General features: G+C 40.4%; 1 protein-coding gene across 1 annotated transcript; it reads left to right on the forward strand.

The window, feature by feature from the left end:
* Positions 1–306: 306 nt before the first annotated feature.
* On the forward strand, positions 307–17916 carry OSGIN2 (oxidative stress induced growth inhibitor family member 2). Its single transcript, XM_085221382.1, has 6 exons — positions 307–757; positions 3082–3236; positions 6632–6768; positions 7814–8005; positions 8541–8632; positions 10509–17916. The coding sequence occupies exons 1-6, from the start codon at positions 714–716 to the stop codon at positions 11551–11553; spliced, it is 1665 nt and encodes a 554-aa protein (XP_085077508.1). The 5' UTR covers positions 307–713; the 3' UTR covers positions 11554–17916.
* Positions 17917–19628: the final 1712 nt, after the last annotated feature.

The raw sequence follows: 19628 nt of genomic DNA on the forward strand, positions 1-19628 counted from the left end.
GGTCAACTCAGCAACAGGAAAGCACTTCCTTCTCTAAACACAACCTGCTGTGGCTCTTGAGTCAAAAACTGAGCACGAAGACGGGAAACATTTCTTTCTCAAATTTCCCGCGGAAACACAGCAGCAGTTCCCACGATATAACAAAAGGCCTAACGGGTTGAAGCGCCAGGCCCAGGGCATCGGGATCCCACCACGTCCCGCACCTCAGCGCTTCCCCGCGGCGGCCGCAGGTGTGCCCGTGCCGGCGGCGGGGGTGGCGCGGCCTGCCGGGAGGGCGGGGGCGTCCGCGGCAGGGGAGGGGCTGCGGGCAGCTGTATGGCCGCGGTGGGGAGCGGACCTCGTCTTTCTCGGAGGGAGCGCTGGAGGACGTTTCTCCCCGTCGCCCACGGGGCACAGAACGCGTCCTTCTTCCCCCAGCGTTATGCGAAGAGTTCCGCCCGCTCCCTCGGCGGGCGGCGGCGGTGCATCCCCCAGCGGGGCGGGCAGGAGGAAGCGCACCCTCCTCCTAGCTCTCCTCCCGCTCCTCCCTCCCGGTGCTGGCGGCGGCTCCTCCTTCCGCGTGTGACCCGCAACCGCCTGCGAGCGGGGAGGAGGCGCGGCGCGGCCCCAGTGTGGCGACGGCGGGAGGAGGAGGAGCGGGAGCCGCGGAGCGACGTCCCCCCGCAGCCCCGCCGCCGGGCCCCGCCGGCGCCCCGAGCCCGACGGAGCCCCCCATGCCCGTGTGGTGCTGCCGCTGCTCCTTGGCCGGTCCCGTCAGGTGAGGGGAGGCGCGGCGCCGGGGCCGCGGCCTCTGCGGGAGACGTGCGGAGCGAGGGGCGGAATGGAGGGGCGCCCCGGCCGCGCGGTCACCTTGGGCAGCGCCGAGCCGGGCAGCCCCGCCGCTGCGCGGGGCCGTGCGCCGTTCATCCTCCGTCGGCGCTCGCGGTGCCGCTCCGGGCGCCGCGCGTCCCCGCCGGGAGATAAGAGCAGCCCGCCGGCGGGATGTGCGCTTGGCACCGGGTGTCACCCGTTTGTGCGTGACGAGATCTCCGTCAGCCGCGCGCTGCGGTCTGCCTGCTGCTATGCACAGCGCTGTAGGGGCTTCGGAAACTGCTCCATAAGAAAGGCTCCTCCGTTAGTAACTTGAGGGAAATAACGGCAGCTGTTGCGAACGGTTTGTTCTTTTCCCAGGGAAGATAGCGTTTACGTATGGTATGTGTTTTCCTACTCTTTTTCCTCGCTTCCATTAGAAATGTAACTAACTGCGAATAACTAAAAAGGAAGAGGGAAGCGCCAGCGCCGGGTCTGGCAGCCTCGCGTCGCTGCGGATCCCCGGCTGGGGGCTGAGCGCAGGCCCTGGGCCGGGCTGCTGATACCGGTCCCCGCCATGCAAAGCTGGATGCAAAACCTGGTGCTTGTTGCTGGGCCGTCATTGCTCGCGGCTCAGGGGCGGCCACCTCCACCATCCCAATTCAGGACCTTAGCGAGCTTTGCTGCGCTGTTGTCAAGAAGCAAAGACGTGCGTCTGATCCGGCGCTTCTGCTTCATGCACGTGATAGCCGAGGAGCTGCTTGTGGTGTGCAGGCAGATCTGCACAGTTCAGTGCTGCGTAAGAGAGATTTTTCAGGCGGTTTCTACTGTTTCAGCCTTCCATCCTGCGAGGAGGGTGTGTTAAACCCCCTTGCTCTCTGCCAGTCCACCTGCAAAGCACAGAGCACTGCTGGCATAGTGAGCTTGGAGTGCAGGCTGGCAGGTAACGGAACCTACCTGTATCTGCCTAAAAAAAACCCAGTATGACGGTTAAATATTCTCTCTATTCACTTCAGCTTGCAGTTCGTGCTTTAATGCACATCCGTTATTGTGACAAGACAATGCACACCTGTAATTCAGTAAAGTCATTAATTTCCAACTTTTTTTTTTTCCTGTTATGCAGGAAACGCACATGTAAAGTTTTCACTTCCAGAAGTAAATACAATTTCAAATCGGCTTCCCCCTTTTTAACCAAGAAGAGACTATCACGGGGCTGCGTGACAGTGCTGTCACTGTTATGCAGCTCAGTCTGCAGCTTTCTGTCAGGCTTCGGGAGCATCCAGCAGACCCCTCAGTGCCAAGGGAGCTGATAGGTTGGGATGTTTTTAATTGAGGAGTTAAGCATTTTAAATATTTAATAAAAGCAGATTTTTAATTTGCCATTGCCTTTTAAGCTAAGCTGATGAAATATTTGCTTCTTCAGTGACCTGGAAAGACTTGAGTAGGTGCTGATAAATAATTAAGAGGCAAGCAGTCTAAAACATGTCTTTAGTATAGATGTATATGTAGAGAATGAAGAACTGTGAGAGGAAGCTAGGTTGGTGTTGCAGAGAAAAAGTTGACAAATTAAGGAGATGACAAGTGATGGGAGCAGTCTGTCATGTAGTAGCTAACCTGATTGGTGCACAGTCATTACTTGCACTAAGTTTGTTGTTTGATAATTCCTTTTGTAAAAGACTTTCTTAATGTGGCTAAAACCCCCATAGGCTCCATCTAGTGTTTCTAGAAATTGTAATCTCTCAATTTATTGCACCACTGCTGACTTCTAGCTTCGCATCTACCTGATCAAGAATGTGTTGGTGTAAAGTCTTGTGTGCTGTTCAGCAGGTAGGAAAGTATGTGAGGGACTGCTGATATATCTTAGCTTCTCACTCAGTTTTTGGTTGGTCTCAGTGTTGTTTGTGGGCTAAGTGGGGTATGTCTCCTCTTCTGATGGGGATAATGAAAAATGAGCTTTTCTGTGTGGTGGATCAAAATAATGCTCGTTGGTTATACATTGGCTTTGTATAAACTGAATTGGAAATCTGTGTCTCTGTGGAACCATCTGTCCCTTTTTATTATCTTGCTGTAGACTTCCTATGAGAAAATGAACTTGAATTTGCTATTAGAAAACTGTTCTGGAGAGTAAAATTCTGTAGACTGGATGAAACATATATATTTTAGTCTATTTTTTTCTTAGTTCTATAGCTCTTCAAATAAAGCATTAAAAGCAACTTTATTTTGACAAGATCGTTTTGACTCTAGTACAACTGTTATATTTTTAGTTTTCTTCCATCTGTCCTTTTCAATTAGAAATTACAACAGCTCTGAAACTGAAGGACAGCTTCTGAATTCCTTTGGCCAGTATTTTGGTAACAGCCTTGGAAAGAAGATAAAAAGAATGCCTTTATTAGAAGAAACTGTTCTGCCTGGGGACTCTCTTCTTACTCTGCCCATGGTAATAATAGGTGAGTTTTTTGACTCGTAAAATTCTCCACTGCTACCATAGACTTGCTATATGAAGTCATTTATCGCTAAATGAATAATGCTTAACATCCTAACGGTGAAGATGCTTATTAAAAAAATAGTTATTATGATTAACAACAGTACCATCAAATTATATTAAAGTTCTTGCAACTAGAGTACATTTGAATTCAAATGATGATCTGGCAAATGGAGCTGCATTACTTGGCAGCAGATAGATGAGTCTTAGCAGCACTGCTTAGATTTGAGCATTGATCACGAAGGGCTTCATTAACATGGTACTGTGTCTTCATCAGGTTGCATGGAGGTTGTTGATGCTGTGGTACTAAAAATTTGTGGAGTCATACAGGACAGTAAAAAGCATAATGTAAAGTGTGTGCTATGTGTATTGGCTAGATATTAACCTGGTTTATTAATTGTGTTTCTCTGTTGCATCTGTCACTAATATCTGAATATTGTGCCATCTTTATCAAATTAATCCATGCCAGTTCAGCCAGTTGAGGACAATGCGTTGTAGTCTTGATGAAATAGTTAAAGGGTTGTAGTTGTAAAATCTTGCTGAATGACAGGATGGCAGAGGGAACAGACTCCCTGGGTGCGCAGCATAATGGTTGCTGCACGGGTGGTTTGTATTGGGTCAAGGCTCTTGAGCAACAGCTGTTCACTAGCTCCTTACTGCTGTGAGTTGATGAAGGGATAAAGAAAAGATCTGAAATAAAAGAGGCTTTCAGAAACCTCCAAAGTCCAAAGCTGTTGGGACTACAGCAAATCAACACCTTTAATTGTACATGCAAACAGGCAGAGAAATTCCAGAGAATGATATTTCAACATACATTCATGTTAACTCTCCACAACTCAGAAAGATCAGTGTTTGTACAGTGCACGTTCTCAAAGCTTTCTTCATAATGGCTTAAAATAGTGCTCATGGAATGTATTTTATATGAATGTGACAGACGTGAATCACTTGCTAAGTTCTGCATCACAGTTGAAGAGCAACAGCTTCCTGGCATTTCATCAACCTTCGTTTAAGTTTACCATATGGCTAATGACTCAGTTTTCACTGTTTAGCTTTGCAAATATGTGTTATGCAAATACCTGTGCTCAATACTTACTTTGTCTACAATGCCTTCCTCTGTGCTGATACCAAACACAGCTGCTTTGACTATTTCTACTTGGGAGGGGGAAAAGTTGCCCAAAAGTTATTTCACAGATACATCTGAGAAATGTCTCAAGTTTATCTTCCTCAGCTGCATGTTATCTCTAATTCGTTGGCTGCCTTAAAAGATGTCTACATTGGTCTGTAATATTGTAGAACACCACTATTTTTCCCTCATACATGTGTGCACAAACAGAATCTCTACTGGCCTAATCCTGTGTGCTATTCCTGTGTAAGTGGAGTTTAACATCTTTAAGTTTCCTAGTACTGTCTTTTCATTGCACTATTGTAATAATCAGGAGGAAAAATATGGCGTAGTTCATTAGTGACTTCATAATGGAATAGCAACTTCTGTTGGCCTCTCTTTAGCTTCACCATTCCATTTCTCCCCTGTATGATGCCCAGTTTAAGATCAGATTCTTAGGCTTATGCTGTGCAGTGTACTGTAATACTGTAGGGTGTACAAACTACTCTGGTAATATTAAGTAACTTCTGTGCTGTTCTTGTTTTGCTCGAGAGAACGGAAAGAAACTGTTAAATTCTATTTGAATGAGGTAAAATTGGCAAATTTTGTGGTAGAGGTCTAAATCTAGAGAATGTTCTGTGCTAAACTTTGTCATGTGCGCTGGTTTTGATCGTTAACACGTAAACACAGTGTGGTCTTACTTTCATCCAAATAACAGGGCTTTGCAGGGATCTTTGAATCTTTGAAGTTAGTTATCTACTTCATATTTAGGTACATAAAGGTGAACTTCATCTAGAAGATGTCTGTGGTGGGAACTCGCCGCTTTCTCTTATTCTTTCCAGTGCTTTATGGTCTTACAATGCACAGGCATTTTAACACTTTTTTTTTTGTGTGTCCATATACTCACACAAAAGCTGCATTAAGAGCCCTTAAGGCACTCTGTGCAGCCTGGGTTATTTGCTCAGGTTCTAGGCCTGGGAGTGGATAGGAGAGACAAGGTCTGAGCAAACTTGTTGGGAAATATGGGGACTAAAAAACCAGTAAGTGGGAAGAGAAGACCTGCAGTGCAGGAGTGAGATTGGAAATAAAAGATACAGATAGGTGTGTGAAGATAATGAGGAATAAGAAGCCAAGGATGAACTCTTGAGGTCAGGAGTTAAAATAATACAAAGTAAGATCTAACATCCTAATGATGAGTGCTATGTAGAACTGTGAATAAATTGGTAACTTCAGCATCAGATCTAAATAGTGTGTAGTAAATGCCACGTGTGCCACTCTGGATGAAAATAAAGACAAAATACCAAGTAATGTCTCAGTGGGAGAACACTACTCACTGCTTTTCATTCAGTTAATGAGGAAGACCTATAGAAATAACTGCACGTAGTCACGTGTTTAAACTCTGTAGAATAGCACATACTTCTCTGATACTAACTTTCCCTAGATTTTGATATTTGACTCTACAACATTAGTACTACTTCTGTACTTGTATGTTATTGTGATCCCCTACTTAATTTAATGCTAATCAAATAAATATTTTACTTATAGTAGTATCTTGGTCCCATCCATTTCACACCTTTTATAAAATAAGTTCATCTATTAATTATTACAATAATTTGTATAAATTATAGAAAGCCATAAAACAAAAAGATGCTTGAATTGATATGGTTGCAATAAAGCATAATGCTGAATGTGGTTTGATGCAAGTTTTTTGTAGTGTGCTACATATGTACTATGTGTGTCAGCATCTACTTTGTTATGCTGTGTGGGATATTTCATTGTCTTGGATCATTTTCAGTTTTCTGCTCATCTTTTTTCTTCCTTTTATAAGACCTAAAGGGCATACACCCCAGCTTGTTTCTATTCTGTGTTTTACAGTACTTGGTACAAGTGTGAATGCAAATATGCAAGATGGAAATATTCGGGTATTACTGTGATTGGCAAGTAGAGCAAATCTTATCCATCAGATCATTTGCATGAGAACAGTGAACTTGACATGCTGAAATATGAAATCCCTTTATGTACACTTTGTTTCATAGTGCTAAGTGCCATACACATTTTTTCTTACCTGATGAAAATTGTGCTTGGTGTATCTGGAGGAAGTTCTAGGGTAGGTGTTATTTTACTGTGATAATTATAAGCTGCTTTGAATCGGGATGGTAATGCATTATGCTACTTTACTGTAACTTTATTGTTGCTTATTTAATTACTTAATAGAAGTAACTTAAAGTTTCTAAAGCAGTTTCCTCTTTCTTTAATAGGAAATGGGCCTTCAGGAATTTGTCTTTCATATCTACTGTCTGGATACAGGCCGTATTTGTCTCCTGAAGCTGTGCATCCAAACCCCATTCTCCACACAAAATTAGAGGAAGCCCGACATCTTTCCATTGTTGATCAAGTGAGCTTGTTTTGCAGTCTTGTCCAGCTTTCCTACCACAAGCTACATTATGAAACAGTAGTCTTTAGTGAGCCTATTTAAAATGCTTTTGTAACTTACGTAAGTAGTGTGTAGATGAAAAAAGGGCTTAATGTTCTTACCTTGCAAAGAATGAGACCACAGTACAGCTCAAGTAGCTGTGTGGCCTCAGCCAACTAACTTTACCACTTGCCCTATCTTTTCTTACCTGCAAACCGAAGGGCAGTACGTACCTTCTTCAGTGTCTCATTAACAAATTGTATACTTGGCACTTCCGGATGAAGAACTGCTTATCTTAAATATAAATAAATAAATAAATAGCAGATTGCAGAAAAATATTTAGAAGCAGCCTTCTTAGCTAACCACATTTCCAGTGCAGTGATAACGTTCTTCTGTTGATTTAAATAATCTAAGGCTCATGATCCAAGGCTGCTATGTTTGTGAAGGTGGTTTGTTTTGTGGCTTTAGAGAACTTTTTGTTTGTGGCATTTTTGGGTTTTACAATCTGCCTTTTGTAGTGGTATTATTGCTTGCCAAAAGCATCAAAAGCACCACTTTGTCAGTGAGGAGCTGATGCAGGCCTTCCAGCTCTCGTGTCCTAAATGTTTGGGTGCAGTTGAGTGGTGGTTTAAGGCTGAACATCACATGCCGATAACATACTTCAGATATGTGTTGAAGTTACATTCCTGGAAACACTAGGGATTCTCTGTTAAAAGCAGTGCAGTATCAGCAGTATAAATGTTACCAGGTTGCTCTGTTCTTTGAATATTTGTCCCAGTTTTTAAAATACCATCTAGCCCTGCTGTTACTGCATTAGTAGTATGTAACTTTCAAATGAGGCACGTGTACTATATTCAGAGTAAATCATGGCAGTTATTTCTAAACTGTTTTGATTGTATTTCTCTATAAAATACTTAAAATGCAACTTCCACTGACTATGTTTTCTGCATATCAAATTCAATGTCTGAAAAGTATGATAAGCAGTAAAAGTTAGGTAAACATATAAAACTTAACTTTCATGCTTCAGGATCTAGAGTACCTGTCTGAAGGCCTTGAGGGACGCTCTTCAAACCCAGTTGCAGTGCTCTTTGATACACTGCTTCATCCTGAAGCTGACTTTGGCTATGACTACCCATCCGTTTTGCACTGGAAGTTAGAACAGCATAATTACATTCCCCATGTAGTGCTTGGTAAAGGACCACCTGGTGGGGCTTGGCATGTGAGTAAACATTTCATATCATAATAATTTTGTGGTTTGGGACTTTTCTTAGAACGGTTGTTTTAAACGTCAATGATGACAATTGCAGTTTCCATTATCAAAGGTCAAGTATGTTAAAGATTGGCGGAGGGATAAGTTACTCTTTAATTTTGGGGATTGTGGCTGTAACTGCTGTCTGACTTTTATTATTAGTTTAAATTATAACAAAGGTTATTCTCTAACTTTTCTCATGTTGTTTTCAGGTGCAATTATGCTGTATCCTGTTGCTTTAATTTTTTTTTCTTGTTTCAAATAATAATATTTTTAAGTAACCTTTCTTTTCCCCTTCGCTTGTCCTCTCTTTCTACTTTTTTAGATCACATAGCTGCTCATTAAAACATCTAACTGTAGGCCAAAAATTTTTCATCGGATGTATTATGCTCTATTTTTATATCGGACTGAAGAAATAGAGTGAGAAGAACTTTGCTGTTTCTCATAAAAGTTTCTATTCAAAATGTATCTGGTCATGCATCTGGGTTTTTTTTCTCCACTGTAGGCCATGGAAGGCTCTATGCTAACGATCAGTTTTGGAGACTGGATGGAACTGCCTGGACTCACTTTCAAGGAGTGGGCAGCTAGCAAGCGCAGGTAAAGATACTGCCTTAAGTACTGGGAAATAACTTGTAAGAATTCAGATAACCTATTTTAGCTTCATTCTTTGCAGGAAAACTTCTTTAGTTTATTAAATTGCCTAATGGCATTGGAAATGATTTATGTACTCTGGTGGAAGAAAATTGACACCAGTTGGCCAGAACGATGGCTTTCAGTGCATCAAAAGCATACATACTAACAGTGGTGTGTTTTAACATTTCTCAAATAAGTGCTGTTACTGTAAGCTGATTCAGTCATTTAAAACCTACCAAAGTATACCAGAAGTTCCTCTTTCAATGTGGATGTTGAGTAACTTAAGTTGCTGTGGATACTAGCTTGCAATTCAGGAAGTCAGTACCTCTCAGTATTTGCTTCACAGACAAAGCTGTAGCATCTGAAATGCTACAGTCTATGAACTGTACTTTTAAGAGAATAATTCATTACTTCCCAAAGTTACTTTCTTGTAGTAAGTTCCTTGGAAGGCAAGTTGAAGAAAAACCACTGTCTTGTACAATCTCTTGGCTGCGATTAGTTCCCAAAGGTCTGTGTCAACAGATGCGCTGTGCTTAAGCCTGTTCTAAAACAAATTTTCCTAACTTCGTTCTAGCAAAATGAATGTGCTTTGACACATAGGGCAAAAAAGTAGAAGGATTTCTTGGGCATATGTCTTTAAGAGCAGCGTGTTACTCATTTCAGGACAACACTTAAAATGAAGAAACTGTACCTTTGTTCAGTAATAGCTTTCTTAGATAATAAGGAGGCAAGATTACTGTCATTAACTGAAATCCCATAAGCTACTTATTATCTCGAGCTAATTTGTTTATATTACAATTTTCAACAATACTATAAAAAGAAATGCTGAACTGTATTATTACAGTTAGACAGGTGTATTTAAAAGTATCAGTGATAATTAATGCTTACAGTCATGTGAAATAGTGTTCTTATACCAGGTGTCACACTGACATTCATCCTATCCATTAAATACCTGATTAGGATTTTCAGAGTAGTAACCTAAACTGAAAGCACATACACTATCTTTTTAACTGTTGAGAATAAGCAACCCAATCTCATGTAAACATGCTTCTCAGCTTAGTTCAGTGGATAACCTGTTATTTGCTACTGTTTCGTTTGGCTTATTCCTGGAGCTTTTTTCTAAAGAAGCAAACAGATTCATTCAACTTCTCAGACAGCTTAAGTTTTTTGTAAATAGGTCAAACATAAGGTAGTATCAGGATTCCAGTGCAAGAATGCTTTTTATTGGACATCTGGTCGTTGTAATCCTGTTCAAATGTGTATTAAGGTTCAGTGTGATACTCTATTCATTCAGGTAGGATTTAATTCTCTGTTACAGAGCTACTTAATTTGAGACTTACTGAACTTATCTGTACTGACAGGAGAGTGATTCTTTTCACTTAAGCCCTTTTCTTCATTACACTTTACAAGTAATATACCAAACCTACAGTTTCAAATTTGGCTCTTAGCAATTATGATATTTATTTATTTTGGTGGTCATTGAGTGCTGTTTTAGCTGGTGTTGTACTGTAGATGGTCATGATGTTAAAGTGAGTTGTAAAACACTTCCATATAGACCTGCTGTAATACTGCAGTTTTATTTTTGATTTGTTCATCACCTTAGCACTTTTATAATTAAATATAGACATTGTTTTTAAAAAAAGATAGCTCGTCTCTTATATCAGGAATCAAGAGAGCAAATAAAACAAATTGAGTGAGTTTAAATATATTGAACTCCACATTAGTTACACTGGGCAGATTCAGTGCTCTTAAATCTGACTATTGTGTCGTAGATCATAGATGATGTTGAAAGTATTGATAAGGTCTTTATATTAACTGGAAACATTCAATTTTGTTTCAGAAATATAAAGAGTGACCGAGTAATGCCAGAGGAAATAGCTTGTTACTATAAACACTATGTTAAAGTTATGGGCCTCCAAAAAAACTTCAGGGACAATGTTTATATAACATCAGTATCCAAACTTTACCGAGGAGATGATGAAGATAGAAGTCAACTGAATGAAAATATTCCGACACAGCATTTGGAAATGGAAGATGGACAGAAACCACTGATTAAGCGAAACTGGGAAGTCAGAGGTTATCAGCGAGCAACAGATGGTTCTCATGTGCCCTTCTGCCTCTTTGCTGAGAACGTGGCTCTTGCCACGGGAACCTTTGACTCTCCTGGCCGACTGCACATCGAAGGTGAAGACTTTCCTTTTGTCCTTCATTCCATGTCTGACTTCGGAGCTGCTGTAAGCAAAGGAAAGCTACGTGGGAAAGCAGACCCTGTGTTAATTGTGGGTGCTGGACTTACTGCAGCTGATGCAGTACTGTGTGCCTACAATAACAACATCCCAGTAATTCATGTGTTTCGTAGAAGAGTTACTGATTCGAGTCTGATTTTCAAACAATTACCTAAAAAGCTTTACCCTGAGTACCATAAGGTCTATCAAATGATGTGCACTCAGTCACATACTGGGGACTCTCATCTGCATTCTGCTTACACTAGTTTCCCTGAACACAATGTACTTTCCTTCAAGCCTGAAATGAAATGTGTTCTTCAGAGTGCCTCTGGACTGAAGAAAATCTTGAAGTTTTCTGTAGCCTTAGTTCTGATAGGTTCTCACCCAAATCTTTTCTTTTTAAAGGACCAAGGACATAGCATAGGTCATCACTTAAATCAGCCCATCACGTGCAAAGGGAATCCTATTGAGATAGATCCATATACATACGAATGCACTAAAGAAGCAAACCTCTTTGCTTTAGGTCCTCTAGTTGGAGACAACTTTGTACGGTTTCTAAAAGGAGGTGCATTGGGAATTGCACGATGCCTGGCAATAAGACAGAAGAAGAAACATGAGTTGATGGGAAGTGAGGATGGAGGAGGTGATGGGGTACCATAAATAAGGCATTAGAAACTTTTCACATATGGAACTAGACTTAGTCTAACAAAACACTCACAGCAAAAGTTGTTAGCAGTCATATTTCTGTATACAAGTAACCTGTGCTTGTATTGTTTGATAAAGGATGCTGATACCATAATACTTCCTTTTCAAAATGCAAAGATTTGATCTGCTGTTACAACTGATCTCTATCTACTGGAATTACTTCCAGAGAAACAGAAAATGAGACTAACTCTTACTGACCTACCTGTCATCTCTTGCTCAGCTGAAAGAGCAGACTAAATTCCTCTGGGAAAAAGTAATGCATGCCAGGGTGGGTTTATCTTTCATTGTCAAATTTGACAAAATATTCCTATCCTGAAATTAAGTTAACTTCAAAAAGCAGAAGGCTGTTAGTAGAAAGTGATGCTTGGTCCCAAAGCAAATTTGGAGCCTTTTGAAGTGGGAATTTTATTTATTTGCCATAGTAATGCTTGGAATGAGCACTTACAAAATGATCTTTACTATACGAAGGATTTTCCATAAGCAGAGAAGTGTTGGTCAGCAGTCACAAGTGACCCTATTTGGCAACTGAAATAAAAGAACAGGCATTCATGTTTAATCTTTAGTGCATGATTTGACAATCCATTAATGTTTTTTTTTTCATGCAATGCCTAGATTTTGGTGAGTAGAGAAAGACGTGACTTGAGATGTTCCCCTGCGGCGATATGTACATTCTGAGAAAACTCACCAACATAAACAATAAAGTACTGATGTAAGTGCTCTTATTACAGTGTCAGTATAATGAATATTTAGTGTACCGGTGGAAAAGTCTACATGAGAAAGCTTTTCAGCTTTTTGCCTCCTAGCTCAGGAAGATTGGGATCGCTTGAGTGATGAAGGTGGGTGATAGATAATAGTATTTCCCATTTGGCCAAATACTGGTAATTGTCAGCCTGAATATTTTTAAAATGTCATGGGAAAGGATTATGTCTTACAGCCAGCGTAACAACAAAAAGAACAACCACCGTACTTTGTATGAAGGCTTACAGTTTGCTGTAAGATATAAATATTTAACATGTAACTACCTCTGAAATTTTACATTTATCTTCCATAACATAAGGTCTAGATTTCATTTGTTGGATTTTTGTCTGAACTAGAGTTATTGATTATAGTAAGCAGCAGCTCACTGTTATTCCAGAACTCTCAAATTAAGTGCTTCAGTTCATTGCCAAATACTTAAATCAGGTTAATTCACAGAATAACCTGGGTAGACTCTTAGTTTTTCATTGGCCTTTTTCTGTGTTGAAGAATGTCATGTCCATTTAAGGTATTGTATTTGTGTGATAGAAATCTTCATATGAGAACTTAAGTAGATTTTAAAAAGGAAATGAGGTTTAGACTTGATCTGAAACTACCAGTGCTTGCTGGTATCCCAGCTCACTTCCCCAGGTTATAGATACCTATAGTGACAAATGTCTGTTTTCTGTGCCAACTGAATTACTGAGTTCTGTGCCTACCGTCAGCCTTTATGTACCTGAGTAAGGTAATCAGACTTGGATCACAGAAGTTAAAGTTGAAAAGGCTGAAGTACGAGAGGATTGAAGTGAGTTTTTTTCAGTGGAAATCCAGAATTATTTATGAAGTGATGCCACTACTGATAAATTTTAGAGACAATTGTGTAAGTGTAAGGAAGGCAGACTTCATATTTGCTTTATTGCCTACATGATTTAATTCAGCTGTACGTTTTCAGTAGTGGAGGTATTTTTAATAGTGACATTTGGACTGGTTTTAATTATTCTAGGTTTATTTTGTTGATAATTGAATTGAGATTCTATAATTAGCCTTCATTAGTGACAACTGTGTATATACATCTATCCTAAATCTGTGCTACCTAATCATTTAACTAAGAATTAGCATTGTAAGTGCTAGATTTTAAACTGCAGGTAATAGAACTGAATATTTTAGAACTGCTTAATACTTGCTTACAAAACCTTATTGCAGTTAACATATTGAGAATATATCTACACTGTGATTAAATTCCTACAGTTTTGTATAAGTGGCCAAGCAGAGCATATTGCAGTACATCAGAGTACTTCATTACATGAAACAAAATGTCATCAAAACACAAGAAACAATATACTTAAAAACTTGGCCAGAAGGGTAAAAGCTCTGAGTGGCCAGATCTCCAGCCTCAGCTGCTGCATCTGCTAATGGGCTGTGTTTATAGCGAGAGAAATGTGGTCAGAGATATTTGTTCTGTTCATTATACAGGTGTATTTCACAACAGCATTTACGACATCTTGAGCCTTAGCTGCGTTCCTCTTTTCCTCAGTATCTCTAAGATGAAAATTCATGAGATGCTTTAGTTGAGCAGAGGAGCTTATTTGGTGGTAATGCTTGTTAGACTGTCAGTATTAAAAATAATAATAATAATAGCCTTTAACTGAAGGTTTTCCAAAAAGGCACCCTGTTTTTTTTGGTGTTTTTTTTTTTTTTCTTTTTTTTCTAGAAACTGCCAGTTCTGAAGTTGCAGCCAGACATTTGGGTTTCTGACTTTCTTTTCTTGGAGAGGTCTCCATTTCTCTCTTAGATAAGCTGTGAGAAAAAGATATGCAGAAGTTAATGCAGTTAGGATAGCTCTTCCATAGGATAGCTTTCCCTAAAGAATTGTATCACACTTGCTGCATTTGTTGTGGATTAGATGGGAGCACTGAATAGGTACCTTTGGGGGAAGCATGTTGTCTCCCAGTTCTCAAATATATACACATTCAATATATGTATTTAAATTTCCTTTTTTCTTAATAGTTCCCAAAGGGAAACTTTGCTTCCTTCAGCATTTCTTTCAGTGAGGAAGATAAGTTTTCAGATACTGAAAATAAAAAAAAAGGTTGCTTATTACTGAAGCTTTATTACTAATACACGGAAAGATTATAACTGTTAGCTGAAGGAATTTTATTTAGATTTATAAAACTTCTAAAGGTGCAATAACCATGCAAAGTGTTTTCTAATAGGCTGGTGGGAAAATGTCTTTTGTAGTTCTTGGTTCTTTAATGCTGAATGCATCTCTTAAACTATTGTTAAGATTATTTTAATTAGTTTCCTACTGTGTTGAACTGGGACTAAGATGTGTCATAGTAGGTTTTCCTAGTATGTGATTATTTAATGATAGGCGGTTCTGAATGAAGGCACCTAACTGGGTTGGGCATGGTTTCTGTTGGCTTCCAGTGGCTGATGGATGAACTTCTGCTTAACTTGCCAGGAGTGGCTTCGTTTTACCCTGGTAAGTGCAGAAATCCACAGTGGTGAGTGACAGTAACGTTAGGGTGTTCTATCTCAAGAGAAAGCACTGCCTAGAGCTAGCAGCCTTGGTTTTCCACTGAACATATTGAGAGAGTGTAGGACCCAGATGCATAGATTACAGAAACAGGGCCTATATTCTGAGTAAAAGACACCAGAGAGCATCCCATAGCTATGGGTCCCTAGTCCCCAATGCTGGGAGAGTTGCTGGGAGGTGTCATGTTGTCCTTGTGGCCTGTTGTGTAGGCACTCTTCAATTAATTTCTTTGTGATGCTTGCCTAATGAAAAATAACTGTTCTGTAGAAGGAGATGGATGTAGGTTTTCTCTTGCAACATTTAAACTGGGAAAAAGATGAGAGACAGAAAAATGGAGTACTTGGTTTAATTTCCTACAGCATTGAACAGACCTAGACTTTGAGGCAGACCTATCTTGCACAGGCAGTTGGAGAGAGAAGGAATTTACCTTGTTTTTAGGCAACTTGCTCTTGAGAGACAAAGAAAGGGTGTAAAATCTTCCATCTCCTAGTGATTTCATGCTAATTAACAAGTAATGACCAGTAAGAAAGAATAGAAGAAAGCAGTAAGGAATCTGAGCAATGTAAACTTAAAAGCCTGTAGGTGCAAAAAGAGCCCACATGGTGTTACAGAATGGTGGGCTCCCATCCTCTGTAAGGTTTATGCTGTTATGTTTTCATTTAGCTAATATTTTAGAACCATTTGGCTCTGATTTTCTGTTACCAGTGTGGATTATTTGCTGAGGGTTAGAGCCAGATGGGAGCATAATAGCCACACTGGTAGAAGAACTTTCTGGATATTTATTTTTCTTTGCACAACCTGGAAGAGAATGTATGCTTTGTTTGAGGTTACCACAATGCCTGGTTTGTTGAGCAAAAACAAAGGAAGCTGAAATGCCATTGACAAAGGAAGGCTTTGGTGACATCAGGGTGACAAAGTTAGATACTGCTTTACAAACAGCTCTTTCTGCAAGACAATACTGTCTTTAGGGGGGAATATGGTACACTTCTAAGATGTCTGAGCTAATTCTCAAAGCTTGAATTGCACTAGGAAATGTGAAATCACACGTTTGGTGTAAGGAACAAGGATTGGATTGAAGTAGTGACTGCAGTAAGGCTAAGCATTCTTCCAGGGATGGTTTTGTCAGTGCAGATTGAAATGTTTCAGGCTTAGTACTGATATCCTGTTGCACCTGTCTACATGCTAGTGACTTTCTAGCAATGATAATTTCTTACTTAAAGGGCAAATTAAGCCCAACTCTTACTGGAGACTCAATGAATCTACATTTTCCTCCTCCATCTCTTCATGATGAGGTCAGTGGCAATGTACATATATCCAACCACAATGCCTGTGCAACAACTAAAATTTAGCATAGTTCCTGGATGCCTCCTGTGGACTTGCATGTTGGCGATGAACATCTATTTAAAAAACAGTACAGAATCCTGGAATTTTCCTTTTTTTTTTTTAACTTGATATATGAATTAGAATGTTGGCCACGATTCTAGAGGCAAGGAAGTGAAAGGTAGACTTTCAAGAGGATGCCCTGAGCAGAAGGAAGTTTCATGTTTAATGATAGGACCAGCTGTGTGAACACTGAGGTGCTCCTTTTCAAGATCCTATCACCTCACATCTGTTTAGCAAAATTTTGGAAAGTCAGTGCTCTGGTATTGCACATTCCTGTTAGTTCTGATGCTCTGGTTGCGGATTTCCTGTTCTAAATGAGCTGAAGATTTATATTCACTCACCCACGCTTCCTGCTCTCATGCAAGGCAGCTGGAGCTTGAGGTACCAAGTAAACATTTCAGTGTGTCAGGCTTCACTATTTCTGCTTTTGCTGAAGTACGTTTAGGTCATATCCTTTTTTAGAAGTTCAGTGTAAACATAACACGTAGATGCTATCTGCTGTCAGCTGAAGTAGATTCTCCTTTGAGTTGTGAGCAAAACCTCAGTTTTGATGAGATGATAAATTTACCTGAGGCTTGCTTACAAACCTTGTTTCATCTTCAGATGTGAAAGCTGATGGCAGATGAGGGTTCTCCACTTCCTTTGGCCTTTCAAGTCAAATATATGTGGTGAGGCAAAGGTGCATGGTGTTCAGGAGGAGGAAAATATATTGATCTGGTGCTGCAACTAATGCTTGAGAGATTCTGAGGGTCGGAACTGAGGTGGAATGGTGCAAACAGTGGTAAAGCAAGTGGTAGGGCATGGTGCTGGCTGGGGAGATATGGAAATAGTAGGCAAACTGCAATGTGGTGACGGTGGTCATCAAAATTTGTTAAGAGGAGGAGTGAGGTGTATAACCATAAGGAAGATGATACACGTTTTGCTGTTTGGTTTAGGAATGAAGATACTAGAATGAGCAGAATGCAGTCAAATGAGGCCAATTTGTGATTCAAACACTGGGTATGGCCAAATGTGACTGGAGATTCAATAAATTGAATGAAGCAAGAGAAGGGCAAGATGTATGAGAGGGGAAGTGAGGGGGAGAAGATGAAGAATTTTCTGTACAAAAGAACTGATGTTAGGAGAGCTGGTTGGGGGTGGAGGTAGGCCTCAGTGCTGCCTTTGACTGGTATGTCAGCTATGATCTGAAGCTTGGTGTGAAATGTGATTTGATTTCTCTGATTGAGGAATGGTGGTCAGCAGACAAAGGAATGTGAAGTTGATGGCAAACGCATTTTCAGACTATAGGAATTAGTGCAATGCCACAGGTAAAGCCTGCCCTGCCATCACCCCCTGCTGCACCAGCCCTGAGAGATGGAGAGTAAGGGCAGGAGTGAGATGTGGGTTGTCACTGGTGGACAGAAATGGAACACAAACCTCAACGCTCTGAGGGAAAATGTCCTTGTAGCTTTGCCCAAGGCAGTGGCTTCCCAAACAGACATATGGGAAAGGCAGGAAGTCAGTGGAAACTGAAAGGATGATTTTCCTGCACAGATGCAGCACCTGGGCCCTGCTCCAGGGGTGTGTGAGTTAATTCAGCCTGTGTGGAACCATGCTCAGTGAAGCTGCTGGATGCAAGACTGTACTCTAAGAGCCTTGCTAATAAAAAGTATATTTAGTTTGTATACTGTGTGCATCTCCTTCCTGTGAGCAATGTGAACAAAAAAGGTTCTAAAAAAAGCAGACCCACAGCCCCTCAAGGTTCGTTACTCAGAAAAATGAAAGTGCTGTAGATAAAGCTGCTGCTTTTTTATAAAAAAAATACAGCTATAAGCAGAATTTAGTCAAATGTGCTATGCTTTTAGGTTGTGGTTTGGATTAGAGAAAGCTCAGAGGTCCAAGTTAGATTAGTAAATGTTTTTTAGTTGCAGATGATAAGTTAACCCCATACAAGTTCGCTAAAGAGGAAAAAAAAAAAAAAGTTCATCTGAATATTGAAACCAAAGGGCAGAAACCATCTGTAAAACCAAAGCATGCAGCAGCAGTTGTTCTGAACTACACAATGCTCAGTAAAAGGCCTACCATTCAGGAAAAGTCACTCTGTATAGAGATATGATACAGGGAAATTAAATGCGTGAGTACAAATCTCCCCAAGGAGAGAATTGCAGCCCCAAAGCAGCAGCAGTAATTTCTAATACAGTGGAAGAAACAAGGAAACCAACTTTCCCAGTAAAGTAGTTTCACAGCTGCCTGTGAGAGATTACAGAGAAATGCTGGCACAGAGAAAACATCACAGGGTTTATGAAGAACTCTCCAAGTGCTTCTATTTAGGTGCTCACCTAATTGCATGATGGGTGTAGTCTATCAGTTCTAGGATGCTAAACTGAAAAAAAGAATCAAGGCTACTAAGTCAACTATCTGGGGAACTGGATGTGAGAAGCCCTAACAACTGCTATAATTTGAACGCAAGAGTGGTCTCAGCTGTGCCTCTGGGGCTGCTAAAGTTGCAGTCTGAGTAGCAGAAGACTTGGCTTTTACACTTTTACATTCTTTCATAAGGCCCATGGTATGTTTTATTAAGAGTTTCTCAAGAAAGAAGAGTTGTTTTTTTCCTATTGATTATATACAAAGGTAAACACAACCTTTCTGAAGGATCTTGTCCAGTGATATTCTGTTTAGGTAACTACCATCAAAAAAGTCATCCTCAGCAGTCAGCAAGGACTTAGATCCATTAGAACAGAGAGCTTTCACCATAAAAACATGGAAATGTTGAGATGAAAAAAATTCACGTTGAGAGTAGAATAGATAATACTAAGTGCATCTCTTGCAGCAAACACTTCAATAGCTGAAGAACCATTAAAAGTGGCGGGTGGATGAGATCTACCCCTGCTGTGCTGTAGGTTACGGTACCAACGTACCTTATGGCCATCTGCCGAATTCAGAGTTATTGATCTTCCAATTTGTGTATCATTTTGGCCATCTCTGAGCAGTCAAGGATCCATAAAGGAAAAAATGAGGAACAACTGTTTTTTGAACACAAAATATTTTTTTTGTCTGAGACCATGTAACCAGTTTGACTTCAGGATAATTCCTACTGACATACATAGATCTTGGGCATTGTTCTTCAGAGTTGAAACATGACATAGTGGTTTGAAATAGCCTAGTTGCTGTGTTAAAGATTCATTCACGTCACATAAGAAAAGCAATCCTACCATCATATAAACAGTGATAGAACTACTGTCCATCACAGCTTTATGTAAGTCAACAACTTCAACGCTTTTTGAGCTGAACTTAAGTATGACGAAGAAAAGCTGATTTATTTCCAGCTCCAAAATCTTTTAGAACAGCAGCACTAGTACTTGCTCTACTTAATGAACCACTGAGAAGGCTACCATCA

The sequence above is a fragment of the Meleagris gallopavo genome, chromosome 3 (genome assembly GCF_905368555.1).
Source record: "Meleagris gallopavo chromosome 3, MGAL_WU_HG_1.1, whole genome shotgun sequence".
Lineage (NCBI taxonomy): Eukaryota > Metazoa > Chordata > Aves > Galliformes > Phasianidae > Meleagris > Meleagris gallopavo.